At 44.2% G+C, this 19,522-nt stretch overlaps 1 protein-coding gene across 1 annotated transcript in view; it reads left to right on the forward strand.

Moving 5' to 3' along the window:
- Positions 1 to 3,889, forward strand: part of FBLN7 (fibulin 7) — a 51,165-nt gene extending 47,276 nt beyond the window's left edge. Inside the window, exons 7-8 of the mRNA XM_039463525.2 lie at positions 552 to 690; positions 2,812 to 3,889. Coding sequence (XP_039319459.1) covers positions 552 to 690; positions 2,812 to 3,184 — 512 coding nt within the window. The 3' untranslated portion in view covers positions 3,185 to 3,889. The remainder of the gene's footprint in view (positions 1 to 551; positions 691 to 2,811) is intronic.
- The last annotated feature ends 15,633 nt before the right edge of the window (positions 3,890 to 19,522 follow it).

Genomic DNA, 19,522 nt, shown 5'->3' on the forward strand with positions numbered 1-19,522 from the left:
ACCCACCTGGGGTGCTTGGGGCTGGGAAGGATGGCCTCCAGCTGCAGAGACTCTCTGGATGTCTGTGAAGGGAGCAGAGAACTCATACAAATGATGGCATCAAGGTGTCTGCACTAGGCATGGGGTGAGGTTGGGTAGGAAGACTTTCTAAGAAAGATTCTAATTTAAAAATATAGATAGCTAGCTAGCTAGATAGATAGATAGATAGATAGATGAAAAATAATGGCCATGGAGGGTAATGGGGCAGGTGGGCTTAGAAGCAGACAGGTCTGAGAGAAGTGTGACCAGTAACACTCCCCTGGTACTTTCCACCACCCCTGCCACCTGCCATACCCCAGCGAAGGAGGACAGGATCCCAGGGAGGGGCACTCCCTGGCATTTCCGCAGGCCTTGATTCCACACAGTTAAGGAAGGCAGGCTTCCTGCTTTAAGAATAAGTGCCGGCAGCAGGGAGCACTTCATTACAGCGACTGCAGGTCTCTCCAGTGGTTCTGCCTTAAATGGAGGAAAAGTCAGGGAGATTCTCATCCATTGTCTGTCCCATATCTCAGATGTAGATGAATGTGTGGGCCTGCAGCCAGTGTGCCCCCGGGGAACCACGTGCATCAACACCGGTGGAGGCTTCCAGTGCGTCAGCCCCGAGTGTCCTGAGGGCAGTGGCAATGTGAGCTACGTGAAGACGTCTCCATTGTGAGTATTGCCAGGGCCTGCACATCCTCACCCAGGCCTCCAAGTGTGGCTGGGCCGGATGCTTCCTAGAGGCTGTCGGGAGAAGGTACAGTTATGCCATAGAAAGATGAGAGGCGGGAGGCTGGGAGGCTGGCTTCTTTGAGTTTCCATTTCCCTTTAGTGGTTGCATCTAATGCATTGCTGCCCTGGAGAAATAAGAACCCAATTCCCCATGGGAGTAAGGTACTAAGTGCTCCCCTACTACATAGAGGATAATGGGGTTGCAGCCACCCCAAGATGGCACAGCCAGGGCAGGCCACTGGAGGGAAGCAGCTGTTGTGACATTATCCTGATAAACCCATAGCAGCCTAGGAGACAGGTATAGATCACATGGATTTGGGAGGTGACAGCATTCACATAGCCAGGAACTATAAACTCCCTTGAGTTACACTGCATAGCCTGTGCACCCTGCATTACATCACTCTGCTTTTCCAATAGTACTAGAAGGTTCTATGTCTAGTAACTGCAACTCTTGTGTTTTTTGTTTTATTTTGTTTTGTCTGAGACAGAGTCTTGCTCAGTTGCCCAGGCTGGAGTAGAGTGGTATGATCTCAGCTCACTGCAACCTCTGTCTCCTGAGTTCAAGCAAATCTCCTGTCTCAGCCTCCCGAGTAGCTGGGATTATAGGCACATGCTGCCGTGCCCAGCTAATTTTGGTATTTTTAGTACAGACTGGGTTTCACCATGTTGACCAGGCTAGTCTCTACCTCCTAACCTCAGGTGATATACCCTCCTCAGCCTCCCAAAGTGCTGGGATTACAGCCATAAGCCATCATGCCCGGCCGGTAACTGTGACTCTTAAACAGCAAGTAAAACTTTTTTTTTTTTTTTTTAGTTGGGAGATGAGCCTTTAAGGGGAACAACTACAACTATCACAAAGCACATACATTTTCCTCTCAAAAAGAGATCACAAAAGACCTAACTTTCTCTTTAAAATGAAGATAATTACTTCATAAGCTTAATTATTTGAATTGCTGTTGAGTTAAAGAGGATTAGAAGCAAGAGAGTTAGTGGCACTGAAGCATGGCAGTTTTTAGAGAGAGTGAAGACATTAGAACCTTCCTCATGCAGTCACTCAGTGAAGGGCTGGGGAGCCATTCTATTATGGCCTCTGGGGCATTCAACCAACAGCTGGATGTGATAGTTGACCTGCAAAATCATGATGCTGCAGAATCACCAAATATACTAGATTGCATTTGTCTTTTATGTTTGACAGGATAGAGAAATAGTGAAAGCATTTCCACAAGACCCAGTTTCCAAATGATTAAGGAAAACAGGGCTTCCTGCTATAAGAATACACATTGTGGGCCGGCACGGTGGCTCATGCCTATAATCCCAGCACTTTGGGAGGCCAAAGCAGGCAGATCACTTGAGGTCAGGAGATCAAGACCAGCCTGGCCAACATGGTGAAACCCCCATCTCTACTAAAAATACAAAAATTAGCTGGGCGTGGTGGCAGGCACCTGTAATCCCAGCTCCCCAGGAGGCTGAGGCAGGAGAATCACTTGAACCTGACAGCTGCAGGTTGCAGAGAGCCAAGATCACACCACTGTACTCCAGCCTGGGTGACAGAGTGAGACTCTGTCTAAAAATCAAATAAAATACATACTGCTGTGTTTAGGAAGTTCACCGTGCACCGTGTGGGAAGCACTGCATTAGAGGATGTTGCTGGCTAACTGCTGAGGTCCTACTATTACTGAGCAAGATCACAGCACAGGGAGAAAAGGCCCCTGGTTTGAATACTGGCATTGCCATCATTATTTAATATTCCCAGGCTTTATTTTTCTGTAAAAATGATAGTAATAGCATAACTACATATATATATACACACACAAACACACGTACACAGGTGTGCAGGGAGCGCCCATGAGCAGGAACAGAAGCAGCAGCCCTTCCCTTGCCATGCCTAGCACCAGCTACGTTCACTCACCTGCAGCTCCATAGCTCCTGGTTGAGGGACCCGTGGCTAGGAAAGGTCATCTAGGTGGCCTCTGCAAGAAGGCAGGTGGGCATCCGGGTCGAAGCAACCCCTGGTGAGACCCCCACAAGGCTGACCGCCTCCGTTTTGCCTCTCTGCTCCAGCCAGTGTGAGCGAAACCCCTGCCCCATGGACAGCAGACCCTGCCACCATCTGCCCAAGACCATCTCCTTCCATTACCTTTCTCTGCCTTCCAACCTGAAGACGCCCATCACGCTCTTCCGCATGGCCACGGCCTCTGCCCCCGGCCGAGCTGGGCCCAACAGCCTGCGGTTTGGGATCGTGGGTGGGAACAGCCGCGGCCACTTTGTGATGCAGCGCTCAGACCGGCAGACTGGGGAGCTGATCCTCGTTCAGACCCTGGAGGGGCCTCAGACGCTGGAGGTGGATGTCGACATGTCAGAATACCTGGACCGCTCCTTCCAGGCCAACCACGTGTCCAAGGTCACCATCTTTGTATCCCCCTATGACTTCTAAGGGTACACAAGGGCACCGGGGTGAGGAGATTTGACCTCGTTTCTCTTCCCTGAAGACTCAGCTTTGGGCCCTGACTGCGTGGACGTCTCCTCCTCCCGCCTGTTCTGCCCTTTCGCCAGCACACCCATGCTTCTAGGGTGGCATTGCACGGTGTCCCATGAATAGCACAGACTGGCAGCCAGAAAAGTCAAACTGCTGCCATCACAATTTTTGTTCTGCTTTAAGGCCCTTCCCTTAGATGATGCTCTAACTTTCTCAAAACTTTTATTCAGGGGATGGGCAGCTTTCCAAAATGCTGTGCAAATGGCCTTGTGATTTTGAACTGGCTGGGGAGAGAAAAGCTGGCAATGTGTGTCAGATGACTATCAGCCCTTCTGCATTTTCATAGCCTGGCTTGCTATAAATGAAGCGGTTCTAGCCATGCGGGGTGGGCGGGGTCTAGTCATGCCTCTGCGCATGCAGCATAGGAAGTGGCGTCTCCTCCCCTGACCCAGCACGCTGTTCTTACCTGCCTTTTCTTCTGTGACAGCCTGCCTGCCTTCTCATCAGAGAGCCACAGGAGGGCCTTAAACCCCACACAGATCCTTCTAGACCAAGGACCCATTGTTAAAAGCATGGATTCTGAGTTACTTCCCCTTTGAGAAATCATGTCTCAAATACATAACCTGGTAATATAACTGAAGAAATAAAAGTGATTGTTCCTACTGGACGCCTGACTTCTCCCTGAGTATGAGACAGCCCACTTCCTTCTAGGAGGGGATGGCTGACTCTCTTCCTGTCTGGGTTGAATACACTGGAATAAATGAGAAAGAGAGCACAGAGGTGGTGTTTGGGACTGTTCCACGATATAAATTTGGCTTGGCCGCATGGGAGATTGGTAAGGACAATATCTGACAGTGGAGAGTTTAGGAAAATGCTTGAGTTATCATGGATTCCATGGCCTTTTGTTTCTGATGAATTCACCATAGGGTGATACCCTCCAGGTAACCAAAGGGAGAAAACATTGACCAGACCTGAGTGCAGTGGGGTAGGGTGTGGGGTGTGGGGTAGAGTGGGGAAGATCATTCAAGCTAAAACTTAAGAGGTAGTGAAGCTGTAAGAAAGCTTTGTTATCTAATTACATGTCAAGCTACTGGTGAGATTTCATCACACATGTTTTATTTAGGCATTTTTGTATTTGTTCTGGTATGAGATGGAGCCGGAAGTGTGTCACTAGTTCAATGATCAAACCCTATATCAAGATGGTTTCTAGTGAGACACAGTCAAGAGTTGCTTTTGAAATTTTTCTTCTCCCATGAGCTCAGCTATGATCTCTGTGTAACAACAGAAAAAGGACCAGCAAACTAAAGTTACAAGACTTTATTAAAACATTATCCATGGTATCCACAGCCTTATGTTTCTAATTGTAGCTACGCTGGGCCAGAAGCCTGCATACACCCGGTCCCATATACACAACACCAGGTGGAAGAGTCCAAGGGCCTGGCCAGGTTCCTGAATGGGAGATGTCACGGCTGTGGGCTGGGGACTGGGGTGGTTTGGAGAACAAGCCTCTCATGTCCCAGAAAGTAAGGAGTGTTTGGAGAGTCTTTAGAGAAGGTGCCCCCTAAACTGGTATATGATGATGACTTTGATGCCAAACACAGCAGTTTAAAGCAACAACTTCCATCACCAAGATCTGCTGTCATCAAATCTGCTTCCCACTGATGAAATCACACACCCAACCTTTGTCCCGACAGCACCAAAGTATGAGTGGCTGACTACTTAGGATGTGGATGATGATGGCTGGCCACTTCTTGTGGATGATGTGGATGATGGGTCTTTTGTGGATGGCTGGGCACTTCGCCCTGTGGAGCGTCTTGTTCTCTATATGCTCTCTCCTCTATGGAATCAATTTTTTCTTTTGTTTTTTTCAGAGCTCCACTCTGTACTAAGTCAGAGTAGCTAGTAGTTAACCAGTATTTGTTTGCACCCCGTTTCAGGTAACATAGTTTCATAGTACTTGAAGGAGGGGCTTTAAGACTTTTTATTGTGCAAAGTTGCAAACATATGCAAAAGTAGAGAGAACAGTGTAATGAACCCTGTGTCTGAATCAGTAGCTTCAATAATGAACACATGGCCAATCTCGTTTCATCTACTATCACCCCACCTCATAATGATTTTGTAGTAGATTCAATCCTATCATTTCACCTGTAAATATTTTAGAATGTATCTCTAAAAGACAACTTTTAAAAAGGATAACCAAAATACTATTCACATCTAAAACATTAATTCCTTAATACCTTTAAATATTCAGTCATTGTTGAAATTTCTCTGAGTGACTTATTTTTTTGGTTTACTTATAGTAGATCCATGCATCATAATTTATTGATATGCCTCTTAAGTCTTTTTTAAATCTGTAGCAGTGGGTCCCACACGTCAGCATATATCGTAATAATCTGAAGGTTTGTTGGAAGACAAAATATTGGGTCATTTATACTGCAAAATTTCTCACAGTATGAGTTTTTCTGAGTGCATCTCTGTCTTCTCTATTTCTTATAATTCTAGAGAGTTAGTCAGATTCAAGTTAGATTTATTTTGGCAAGACTATTTTATTGGTGGTGACAGATCCTTCCAGTAGGAAGAGCATGATATCTGGTTGCCTCTCTTTTCTGATGTTAGCACCCATTGATGGCACAGATCCATTACTTCTGTAGGGGTTGCCATTAATATTCTAGTGCTATTGATTTTTTCTTTATTAGCTGACATACTTTATAAAAAGAAACTTACTCTCATCAGTTATTTGGTTACCCTGAGATTTGATTTGCATCAGAAAGGCAGGATCGATTCTTGGCTTTCCTCCCTTTATTTTTCAGTTTTCAAAATGAGGTGGTTCACAGGCATCTTTCCAATATGTCCCATGAGAGTTGTTTTCTTCTTTGAATACATTATGTACTCATGGTTGAAACATACCTAATGTTATTATGTGTGTTATCATCTGTATTAATAGTAATTATAGTTACTATCTTTGTTTTTGCTCAAATTGTTCTATCTTTGGTCCTTGACAGCTGCTTCAAGGTGGCTGATTCCATTTGGCATGACCCTAGTAGTCTTTGATAGTTTTGTAATTAACTTATATGACAAGATTTTTATCTTGTATATTTTCTGCCCCAGCCCTGAAATCAGCTGTTTTCCCTCAACAATCCTTGGTTCCTTCTAGTGGGGAATGGTAATTAAACATGAAGGTTTGGGTGCTGAGAGTGCTCATTGGTAGTGGTTATGTTACTGTTTCTTGGCTTTAGTGGCTAGAGCTAGGAAATATGTATTATTAGTATTTTTTAAAGATAAAACACTATATGAGTTCATACTGATACTTCAAATTTAATTCAGGACTACTGTGGGTTTTAGTTGTTTTGAGGGGAGAATTGGCATAAAGGCAGGGTCTTTCTTGTCACTCAGGGTGAAGTGCAGTAGTACAATCATAGCTCACTGCAACCTCAAATTCCTGGGCATAAGAGATCCTTCCACCTCAGCTTCCCAAGTAGCTGGAGCTACAGGTCCACTCCATCATACCCAGCAAACATTTATTTTTTGTAGTGTTTTTGTTGTTGTTGTTTTGTTTTGTTTTTGAGACAGAGTCTAGCTCTGTTGCCCAGGCTGGAGTGCAGTGGTGCAATCTTGGCTCACTGCAACCTCTACCTTATGGGTTCAAGTGATTCTCGTGCCTCGGCCTCCCGAGTAGCTAGGATTACAGGCATGCACTACCATACCCAGCTAATGTTTGTACTCTTAGTAGAGACAGGGTTTTGCCATGTTGGCCAGGCTGGTCTCAAACTCCTGTTCTTAAGTGGTCTGCCCACCTCAGCCTCCCAAAGTGCTGGGATTACAGGCATGAGCCACCATGCCTGGCCTTGTTTTCATTTTTAATGTAACTTCATTGATTCTTTATCTGTTCTCCTCTCATTATGAAAACCTCCTTCTAAACATTACCAAAAAAACTACACATTTAAGAAAATTATTATAAGAACACTGCCAACCTTAACACAAAAATATGATAACTAAAAACAGTTAAAATCATTTTTTTCCTGCAATTCTTTGTGTCCTCAACGTTTATACTATTAGGGATAGACAGTCAACTTGTTGTAAAGTTACATCGAATGCTTCCTCTCTCTGTGGTATGTTCCAAACTACAATCAAGATTTACTGATTATACCTCCTTCATTTTCCTGAAATTTTCAAAGATTCTTTTTTAATTTTAACTCTTGCTTTTTTAATTATGTGAACTATTTACCTGGTTTCAAAGTCAAATTTACAAAATAAAATGTATTCACAGATTTTATCTTCTGTTTTTTTTTTTTTTTTTTTTGAGACGGAGTTTCACTCTTGTTACCCAGGCTGGAGTGCAATGGCGCGATCTCGGCTCACCGCAACCTCCACCTCCTGGGCTCAGGCAATTCTCCTGCCTCAGCCTCCTGAGTAGCTGGGATTACAGGCACGCGCCACCATGCCCAGCTAATTTTTTGTATTTTTAGTAGAGACGGGGTTTCACCATGTTGACCAGGATGGTCTCGATCTTTCGACCTCGTGATCCACCCGCCTCGGCCTCCCAAAGTGCTGGGATTACAGGCTTGAGCCACCGCGCCCAGCCTCTTTTTTTTTTTTTTTTTGAGATGGAGTTTCGCTCTTGTTACCCAGGCTGGAGTGCAATGGCACGATCTCGGCTCACTGCAACCTCCGCCTCCTGGGTTCAGGCAATTCTCCTGCCTCAGCCTCCTGAGTAGCTGGGATTACAGGCACACGCCACCATGCCCAGCTAATTTTTTGTATTTTTAGTAGAGACGGGGTTTCACCATGTTGACCAGGATGGTCTTGATCTCTTGACCTCGTGATCCACCCGCCTCGGCCTCCCAAAGTGCTGAGATTACAGGCTTGAGCCACCATGCCCAGCCGAGAAGTTTATATTCTGATCAGTTCCCTTCACCCTGTTTCCTCCTTCTATAATCAAATTTTCCCCTTTTATCCTTCCATTTAAACAACATAACCAAATGATAAATGATAGCATGCTATTCCACACTTTCCTGGACCCTTCTATTTTGCTAAAAATATTGGATTTCACTCCATAGAACGATATAGTATGTTTTCCGTTATAAAATGCTCCATTATGACAACATACCATTGTTTGTTCAACCAGTCACTCCTAATTGACATTTGGGTTGTTTCTAGCCCTTTACTATTAAAAATATTGCAGTAATATGCATATGTCTTTTTGTATTTTTGCCTTTGTATCTTTAGGGCCAATTTTTCCTCTGTAAGAATTATGTTACTTTCCACCCCCAACAACAATGTATGGCAGTTCTTATTCCTGAATCAAAGAAGGCCCCAGTGATGCCTCCAGTTCTCACATCTGCCCCAATCACCAATCCCTCCTTCGGAAGGACAGAGAGGCCTGAGTGGAGGGCTGTACTACAGCTAGCCCATCTGCCTGACTTGGGCTTCTGGGTATCAGTCAGCTGCCACCAGGAAGAGACAAAGAGGCAAACAGAGTAGATCACATGTAGAAATTGAGCAGTAGAAAGTTAGCTAGGATTCTGGATAGCTTTTAAAAATCACTTTTTAAAAATTATTATGCCTCCATCACCAGCAAACAAAAAGGAAAATAAGCCAACAACAAAATACCACTGCAGAGTCGCAGTAAACTTGATGGGTTTATTGGGAGACTGAACATGTGCCCACGGAGAGAAGGAAGTCAGACTCAAATGGGCCACTTCCCACCAACCACTGACTTGGGCTTCTGGGTATTAGTCAGTTGCCACCAGCTTTACCAAGCAATGATAAGCCTCAACTTTACCAAGCTCTTACTGCAGGGATGGAAAGATGAACTTTCATGACTCTTAGCTTGTACATATGAAAATCTCTCAGCGTTTATGAGCTGCATAAATATCCTTGAAAGTCTACTGTGTTCCAGGCACTGCTCTACTTGCTGAAGTTGCAATGGATAAGATTGCCAAAGACACTGACTTCATGGAGCTTACGTTTTAGCAAGGGGACAGACAATAGATGTGTAAATGAAAAAATGTGTAGTGCTAAAGAGGAATGAGAGGTACAAAAACAAAAGCAGTAAAAGGGGTTTGTGAGTATATAGTAAATATATATGTAATAGATGTAATTATAATCATCCCTTGGTATCTGCAGAGGATGGGCTCCAGGACTCCCCCAACCGCCCCACCTCCCCCACCCCCCCCACCCCCCACCAAATACCAGAATTCATGGATGCTCAAGTCCCTGATACAAAATGGAATAGGGCTGGGTGCAATGGCTCACACCTGTAGTTCCAGCACTTTGGAAGCCTGAGGTGGGTGGATCACCTCAGGTCATAAGTTCAAGACTAGCCTGACCAACATGGTAAAACTCCATCTCTAGTAAAAATGCAAAAATTAGCTGGGTGTGGTGGCACACACCTGTAATCCCAGCTACTTGGGAGGCTGAGGCAGGAGAATCAATTGAACCCAGGAGGCAGAGGTTGCAGTGAGCCGAGACTGCACCACTGCACTCCAGCCTGGGTGGCAGAGTGAGACTCTGTATCAAAAAAAAAAAAAAAAAAAAAAACCGGAAAGAAGAGAAAAGAAAACCAGAAAATGGCATAGAGAGCCTACGTAAAGTCTTTTGTATAAATAGTCTTTAGAGTACTTATAATATCTACTACAATGTAAATGCTGTGTAAATAGTTGCCATACTTTTAAAAAGTATATAATTTGTATTCATTTTTTCTGAACATTTTTGGTACGCAGTCGGTTGAACCTGCAGGTGCAGAACCTGCAGGTATGGAGGGTCGAATGTATATCATCCGCGTAAGTTGGGTGTTGCAAACACTGTAATCATGTGCAGTGACAGCTGGATCCCATATCCTGGGAGTTTGGCCTCAGGACTCAGAATTTCTCCCGAGTGTTTGAATGAGGCGGTGATGTAAGCCTTGGATGGCCATATTGGGCTGATGTGCACAAAGGAAAGAAAGACAACTTGTCTACAAACAGAACAGCGATGCTGATGTGGGAAGGGAAACAATAGACCATGGGGCTTGGAAGGATAGAACCTCATTTTGTGTTTTGCTTATTATTGCTGCATAAAATATCCCAACACGTAGTGGCTTAAAACAATTATTTTATTATAAATTATCATGCATTCAGTGGGCCAGGAGTTCAGAGAGAGCACAAGGAAATAGTTTCTATTTGCTCCACAATGTCTTTGCTTCCCTCAGCTGGGAAGACTCCATGCTGGGGGCTGGGGTTACCTAAGGGTCACTCACATGTCTGCCTGGGCTAGGATGACCTAAACTAGGACTGGTAACTGTAACAACTACCCTTGGACTCTCCATGTGGCTTAGCAACTAGAACAGTGCATAGAACACAGCAGACATTCAGGAATATTTATGCAGCTCATAAACAATTAGAGATTTTCATATGTACAAGTTAAGAGTCACAAAAGTTCATCTTCCCATCCCTGCGGTGAGTGCTTGGTAAAGCTGAGGCAGTGGTTGGTAGAAAGTGACCCATCTGGGTCTGACTTCCTCATCTCTCTCCTTGGGCACATGTTTAGACTCCCAATAAACCCACCTCTGAGCCAGGTGGCCTGAGTAGTTGGACTTCTAAGACAGTGGCTCGTGTTCCTAGTGTGAGTGTTCCAGGGAACAATGTGGAAGCCGCATGACCATTTAGGTCCCAGTCACATAGCGTTACCTCTACCATACTCTGTTGGTCAAAGTAGTCACAAGAAGCCACTGAGCCCTGGAAGGTGGTCATAGACCAATGAGTACTCACTGAAATGAATTGAGTTGAGAGGTTTCAAAGGATTTTAGGGCCATATTTTCAAAACCCCACGCCTGGTTTCTTGTTTGGATTTTCAGTGCCTCATGCAACCTGACTTCCAGTCTGTGGGTTTTATCAGATATCCCTCTGTGCTTTCAGTCTTCCTTTGCATGCATTCCTTTGGGTGGTCTTCTCAAACAAATGATCTCTGCCTAAAATAAAACTTACCCTCTAGTTGAGAAGTAAGATCTCCACATCTGTCACAAGGGGGTACTTTGAACAATGGTAGAAACAGAGTGAAAAATCCTATGTGTATGGTGCCGCAGGCTCACCAAGGTCCGGGGTTGGGGGAAAGGGATCACTGGAAGAGTCAAGACCAATTCATGAAGAAGCTGGCAGTCGGTTCATGGAGAAGTTGGTTCGTATTAGAGGAAGTCTAATGAGAAACTTAGGCCACCCTTTGTCACAAAGAGGGTTTCCAGCAAAACACAGCATTGGCCAGACCACAGAAATATTAGCTCACTTGCAAACAAGAGACTATCATGATGAATTAGATTTGGGTTGATGGGATTTTCTGAATCTGACCACCTTCTAATGAAAAATTAGATCTTAGCAATCTAGTTCCTTAGCTCAGGGAGCTCTTTAGCTGTATTCTTTAGGGGAAAAGTGTGCTCTGTCATATACCTTGCTTACTTATGCCAGGATTCACCTCAGTCATGGGGTGGCACTTCCACAATAGCTTGTCTTCCTTTCTTGTAGCTGGCTGAGTGGCCAGACATGTTTCTGCAGATAAAGATCTCTGCCTCTTGGACTCGTTTGTCCACCTGACCGAGACCAACCTCCATCATAGGAAGAGTTTGCTCCTTGCCCCTTGCTTGGGACCTGAGTGGCAAGTGGAAAGAATGCTCCCATTCCTTCATTCCTGCCTTCAGCTCCCAGGGACTGCCAGACCTGGATAGGGGCTGGGTTTGAAAGCTGCGGGAGAGAGACAAGAACATTGCCCTCGAGGGAGTCTTTCTCATGCCAATGCTGGACTTGCTGTTACGTGAGATAATGTGGTTATGATTTAAGTAGGTTTCAGATGGAGTTCTTGTTTACAGCCAAAAGCATCCCTACAGACCTAACCTGCTGGATTCCCAGCTCCACAAGAGCAGGCATCTTGTTTGCATGCTCACTGAGGCAGCTCCAGCGCCAGCCTGCCCTGTGTGTGGGCAAGGTGATGGACAAGATACTGAACGGTTGGCATTTGTGGTAGACATTAGCAAATTTGGCCTAATATTTCCTCCTCTCCAACCTGTGGACCCATGATAGGCTGGCACTCTTGCCCTCGTGGGAAGGCATGGCACTGGGACCAGTTCTGGCTCAGAAATGGTGCCAGTCTCTTCCAGGCCAAGGAACTCACAGATGTTGGGACCCTCCAGAGTTCTCTCTCCTCTCATATGGCCAATGGCTCCACTCAACATGGAAGTTTCTCTGTCAGCTCAGGTGCCTGAGTGATCACACTGAATAGCTGACCTTTGAGGCACAAAAGCATAAGCAACAAGTGGTTCTTTGTTGTTTTAAACCACAGCGATTTTAGGGTCATCTGTTGCTCCAGCATAACTATCCTGACTGACTCAGGACAGAAAGGGAAAAAATAAAGTGACACGATCCCTCCATCATTGATGGTGAGATTATGCTGTGGACTTAGGAATAAGAACACATTCGACTCCTTGCACCTGCCTTACTCCTTCCCCAAAATTATTTTCTTCTTCTTCTTTTTTTTTTTTTTTTTTTTTTTGAGACAGAGTTTTGCTCTGTCACCGAGGCTGGAGTGCAGTGGCATGTTCTCAGCTCATTTCAGTCTCCACCTCTCAGACTTGAGCAACCCTCCCACCTCTGCCTCCCAAAGTGCTGGGATTACAGGCGTGAGCCACAGCAGCCAGCCTGATTTCTTAAATTGCAAAACTCAGGCTAGAATGGACTGTGACAAAGGTTAGAATAGCCTTCCCAGCATCATGGAAGAGTCTGAGCAGGGACAACCTTAGCTCTGTCCTAGCCTCTTGTCTGAGGAGCATAAAAGGCTTTGTGTTGTAGGCTGAACTGTGTCTCCCAAAAAGATACGTTCATGTCTGTATTAGTCTGTTTTCATGCTGCTGATAAAGACATACCAAAGATTGGGTAATTTATAAAGAAAAAGAGATCCAATGGACTCACAGTTCCACACGGCTAGGTAGGCCTCACAATCATGGTGGAAGGCAAAGGAGAAGCAAAAGTCTGTCTTACATGGCAGCAGACAAGAGGAAGCTTGTCCAGGGGAAGTCCTCTTTATAAAACCATCAGATCTCGTAAGATTTATTCACTATCATGAGAATGGCACGGGAAAGACCTGCCCCCATGATTCAATTACCTCCCACCAGGTCCTTGCCATGACTCGTGGGAATTGTGGGAGCTACAATTCAAGATCAGATTTCAGTAGAGACACAGCAAACCAAGGACATTGGTCCTAACACCTGGTACCTATGAATGTGATGTTGTTTAGAAATAATGTCTTCGGAAGACTTGGAACCAACCCAAATGCCCATCAATGATAGACTGGATAAAGAAAATATGGCACATATGCACCACGGAATACTATGCAGCCATAAAAAAGGATGAGTTCATGTCCTTTGCAGGGACAGGGATGAAGCTGGAAACCATTATTCTCAGCAAACTGACACAAGAACAGAAAAGCAAACACTGCATGTTCTCACTCATAAGTGGGTGTTGAACAATGAGAACACATGGACACAGGGAGGGGAACATCACACACTGGGGCCTGTTGGTTGGGGGGCTAGGGGAGGGATAGCAGAGGGTGGGATCATTGTACAATGGCTGATGTCCATAAAAGAAAACAGTCACATATACACAAACACACACAGACACACAGAAACATGCAGAGAGAGATCGAAAAGACAGAAGCAGAGACTGGTGTCATGTTTTCACAGCAAAGGGATGCTGAGATTGCTGGCAATCACCAAAAGCTAGGAAAAAGGAAGGAAGGATCATTCCCTGCAGCCTTCGGAGGAAACGTGATCCTGTATATACCTTTATTTCAGACTTGCAGCCTTCAGAACTGTGAGAGAATGCCACCTCGTTTGTGGTATTTTGTTCCGGTAGCCTTGGTAAATGAACACACCTAGTATCCTAACCTCCCCTCCAAACATCAGCTGAGAGTCAATCACCTCACCTTGCTGAAAGGGGTCATCTCCATGCTAGGGAACACAGAAAACCACCAACTGTCAACCAGTCACTCACTTCACTTCAAGTCCGCATCCCAGCTCAGCCACCCTCTTCTTTGCCAATAATCTTGGAGCAAGACAATGACTTTATTAGTGTAATTGCAGCTAAATTTAGAGTAGGAGAGGAAAGCCATTTTGCAATGAGGGCAGAGTCACACCGGGACATTGAGGGAGCTGATTTTCAAACATTGTGGTCTTTTTTTTTTTTTTTTTTTTTTCTATTTCTGAAAGAGACATTGACTAATTTTATAACTAGGAATGACAATTCTACTCACTTCAGCAGTAAAAGCTGAAACAAGGGGCGCAATCAGCATATTTCATAAAGAGATTCGTTGACTCCACGGATAGGAAGGACCATGAACTCTTAATCACCACCCTGGATTCGCCTGGAGGACTGCAAACAAAATCAAAGCCATTCGCTCCTCAGAATCTGCAGGATCAAAAACACCCCCTCTCTCACACCTCCTCCTCCAGCCCTGCTGTCTTCCACCTCTCTAACAACATCTTGCAACATCTTCTTGCAACATCTCATGTGGCTCTTGCCCTTTTCTGTGATCTGAATGTTTATGTCTCCCCCAACCACCCAAATGTATATATTGAAACCTCATGTCCAAGGTGATGGTGTTATGAGGTCAGGCTTTCAGGAGGTGATTAGTTCATAAAGGTGGAGCTCTCATAAATGGGATTAGTGCCCTTATAAAAGAAACCCAGAGGCTAAGTGCGGTGGCTCATGCCTATAATCCCAGTCTTTGGGAGGCCAAGGTGGGCAGATCACTTGAGGTCAGGCATTCAAGACCAGCCTGGTCAACATGGTAAAAACTGTCTCTACTAAAAATACAAAAATTAGCCAGGTGTGGTGGTAGACATCTGTAACCCCAGCAACATGGAAGGCTAAGGCAGGAGAGTCTCTTGAACCTGGGAGGCGGAGGTTGCAGTGAGCCAAGATCGTACCACTGTACTCCAGCCTGGGTGACAGAGCAAGACTGTCTCAAAAAAAAAGAAAGAAAGAAAGAAAGAAAAGAAACCCAGATCCAAGATGGCTGATCACTAGCAGCTCGGGATTGTAGCTCCCAGTGAAAGCGCAAAGAACGAGAGGACGCCACACCTTCACATGAGTTCTTGATGCTCACACACCAGGAGATTCCCAGCGGAGGAGCCCCACGGGTCGCCAGCGCGACTCTTGTGACCGGCGAGGCGGTTTTGCCGGCGCCTCGGAGCGTCGGTTCTTGGTGCAGAGTCAGAAAAGCACCATCAATCTTAACGCCGCTGATTTAGTCGGCGCAGTGGGTTGCTCAGATTTCGGCGCTGAGAATCAATAAGTTGGACGTCCACTCAGAAACCCAATTACAAAGATGGTAATTATAAAGACCACAGATGGATAAATCTACAACGAAGGGAAGAAAACAGCCAAAAAAGGCCGAGAATACCCAAGATCAGAACGCCTCTCCCTCAGCAGGGGATCCCAGTTCCTCATCAGCAACGAAACAAGGCTTGATGGAGAACGAGTGTGTTCCAATTACAGAAGCAGGCTTCAAAATGTGGATAATGAGAAACTTCTGTGAATTAAAAGAACTTGTTCTAACCCAATCCAAAGAAACAAAGCACTTTGAAAAAAGGTTTGATGAAATGTTAACAAGAATACACAATTTAGAGAGGAAAATAAGTGAATTGATGGAGCTGAAAAACACAATATGAGAACTACGTGAAGTATGCACAAGTTTTAACAGCCGAATTGATCAAGCAGAAGAAAGGATATCAGAGGTCGAAGACCAACTCAATGAAATAAAACAAGAAGACAAGATAAGAGAAAAAAGGATAAAAAGGAACGAGCAAAGTCTCCCAGAAATATGGGACTATGTGAAAAGACCTAATCTACGCTTGATAGGTGTACCTGAAAGTGAGGAAGAGAATGAATCCAAGCTGGAAAATACGCTTCAGGACATTATTCAGGAAAATTTTCCCAACCTAGTAAGGCAGGATAATATTCAACTCCAGGTAATACAGAGAACACCACAAAGATATTCCTCAAGAAGAGCAACTCCAAGGCACATAATCGTCAGATTCACCAGGGTTGAAATGAAGGAGAAAATACTAAGGGCAGCCAGAGAGAAAGGTCAGGTTACCCACAAAGCGAAGCCTATCAGATTTACAGCAGATCTCTCAGCAGAAACCCTACAAGCCAGAAGAGAGTGGGGACCAATATTCAGCATCCTTAAAGAAAAGAAATTTCAACCAAGAATTTCACAACCAGCCAAACTAAGCTTCATAAGTGAAGGAAAAATAAAGTTTTTTGTGAACAAGCAAGCACTCAAGAGATTTCATCACCATCAGGCCTGCTTTACAAGAGCTTCTGAAAGAACTACTACACATAGAAAGGAACAAAGAGTATCAGCCTTTCTAAAAAATACCAATAAGTAGAGAGCATCAATATAATGAAGAAAAAACTAAAACCCATCAGTATGCTGCATCCAGACCCATCTCACATTCAAGGATACACAAAGACTCGAAACAAGGGATGGAGAAAGATTTACCAACCAACCAGAGAGCTAAAATAAGTAAATAAAAAGCAGAAGTTACAATTTTTGCCTCTGATAAAATAGTCGTTAAAGCAACAAAGATCAAAAGAAGCAAAGAAGGACATTCTATAATGATAAAAGGATCAATGCAACAACAAGAAGAGCTAAAGATCCTAAATAAATACGCACCCAAAACAGGAATACCCAGACATACAAGACTAATAAAGAGACTTAGACTCCCACACAATAAGAGTGGGAGACTTCAACATTAATATCAGACAGATCAATGAGACAGAAAATTAACAACGACATCCAGGACTTGAACTCAGATCTGGAACAAGTAAACGTAATTAACATTTATAGAACTCTCCACTTTAAATACACAAAATGTACACTCTTATCAGTATCACATCATATCAACTTAGAAGTTTAAACAAAATGTTGGTTGGCTCCTTGTTTGTTATTCTCTTCCCTCATTTTCTTTTATGTCTCCATTATTAAGCACAATTATAGGCATACCTATATTTAGACTGCATTCTAGCCTGGGCAATAAAGCAATACCCCCATTCTCTCTCCCTCTTCCTCTTTCTCTTTCTTCCTCTTCTTTATTCTTTTCCTTATTATTAAAAAAAAAATCCACCTGCTTTCTGAAGATTAACACAAATCTGGTTACATCCAACAGAAGATAGAATGATCATACAACGTGAGGCTTAAATGTTTGTCTTTTAAAATGTTCTTAGGGCATGCCACAAGAATTACCAGTAGCCAACCTGTATTTCTAAGGAGATTTAATCAGAGGAAGTATCAAAGAACTGGAGATTAGTATGATTTTAAGGGTTTTCCTAATTATTTTTCTGATGATCTCTTATCAACTAACAGAGCTGTTAAACAGAGTTAATAAAACAATGTCGATTTGTTGAAAAGCCCTTAATTACATATTCACACAGTGGTTACCAAGATCCCCGCAAAGCCCATCATAAAAAAAAAAAAAAGAAAAGAAAAGAAACCCAAAGAGTGTGTTGCTACCTCTCATCATGTGAAGTCACAATAAAAAGACACCATTTATGGATCATGAAACAGGTCCTCACTAGACACCAAATCTGCAGGTATCTTGATCTTGGACTTTCCAAACTCCAGAACTGAAAAAAACATTTTTTATTAGTCACCCAGCTGAAGGTAGTTTGTTATAGCAACCTGAATGCACTAAGATACACCCTCAGTAAAGCCAGGGAAGCCTCCCTCCTCTATAGTCTACCAGTGAATGAGTCAGGCTAACTAATTGGAATCTCTGCTTTCATTAACTTCGGGTGACATTACAGAGCAAGTGAAGGACTATGTGGGTTCCATCTGCATGTGGATTAAAGTCAGATTCTGCCCTGAGAACCCTCAGAATGCATGACCCACATTTCCTTTTCCTCTTAGACAAACAGAAGAGAAAAAAATGTATAATCAAGATCAAAAGCGAGTCAAAAGACAAATGGACAGGAATTCCACAGAAATGCCTCCCAGGTCAAGGCAGTCCCCCTATCTGAGAAATTGCCCAGAGTGTCTTGTCTCCTTTAGCATCCCTGCAGGCAACTCTTTCCATGGTGGGAGACAGTTGTAGGGTGGGCAGAGTCACTTCCTGGTGCCCATTTCTCTCATTTGCCACACTTTCCCAGTGACAGAGTGAAAAATTGCTCTGTTGGCAGCAAGGCTGTTGGAGATAACTGAGAAATGATGCAGAAACCACAGCTTTTCAACACAGTGCTCTAAAGCTAACCCATAAATGGCACCCACTCAGAAGATGAATGACACAAACCATCTAAGCATTAACTTTCCTAACACCACTCACACAGCCAGACAAGATCACTGACTCTTCCAGCAACAATGTAGTTTACGAAGTCTGACCCATCCCTCCCAGGATCATCCTATGACTTACTGTGGTCTCAAATGCCCGGTCTGTCCCCAACTCCCTCCTGTTAAGATGTTCCCCAGTTCCCCTCTGCTATTGTTTGAATATGCCCCCCCCAAATGTTCATGTGTTGGAAAATTAATCCCTCTACCCTCATGAATGAATTAATGTTAGCGCTGCCCTCATGAATGGATTAATGGGTTAATGAGGCTTCTGCTGCCATAAATGGATTAATGTCACTCTCACAGGAGGGGGTTCATTATTGAGGGAAGGGCTTTATTATAGAAGTGAGCTCTCTCTGGCTGCCCTACTGTTGCCCTTTCACCATGTGATCCCTTTCACCATGGTATGATGCAGCAAGAAGGACTCACAAGATGCCAGTTCCATGCTCTTGAACTTCCCAGCCTCCAGAACCATGAGCTAAATAAACATTTTCTTCATAAATTACCCAGTCTGTGGTATCTGTTGTAGCAACAGAAAACAAAGACACCCCCCTTATGCAATCTCTTTTGCTGCAAAAATAGTAAACCTGACTTTATTGAAAATATGTGGGTTCCTGGTGGTCTTTGACTGAGAGCCATCAACTCCCAACTCAAGCAACCAGTGCTCTCAACTGCAATCCCTGATCCACTGGAGTGTGGTGATCAGCTGTGAAGTGGGTATTAGGTGAGTTGGTGGCTAGAACTAATTAAGATTCCCAAGTATGGAAATTACAAAGGAGTATGGCTTGCTCAGGAACTGCGCAGAGTCATGGAGGACATCTCAGACGCTCATGGGAATGTCACATAAGGGGTGGCATGTATGCACCTGGCTTATGCATAGGGAACCACTAGCTGTATGCTTGGCTATTCTCCTCCTTCACTTCTCCTTTGTCTGGGGAATTCTTGAAT

Source organism: Saimiri boliviensis, chromosome 1 (assembly GCF_048565385.1).
Source record: "Saimiri boliviensis isolate mSaiBol1 chromosome 1, mSaiBol1.pri, whole genome shotgun sequence".
Classification (NCBI taxonomy): domain Eukaryota; kingdom Metazoa; phylum Chordata; class Mammalia; order Primates; family Cebidae; genus Saimiri; species Saimiri boliviensis.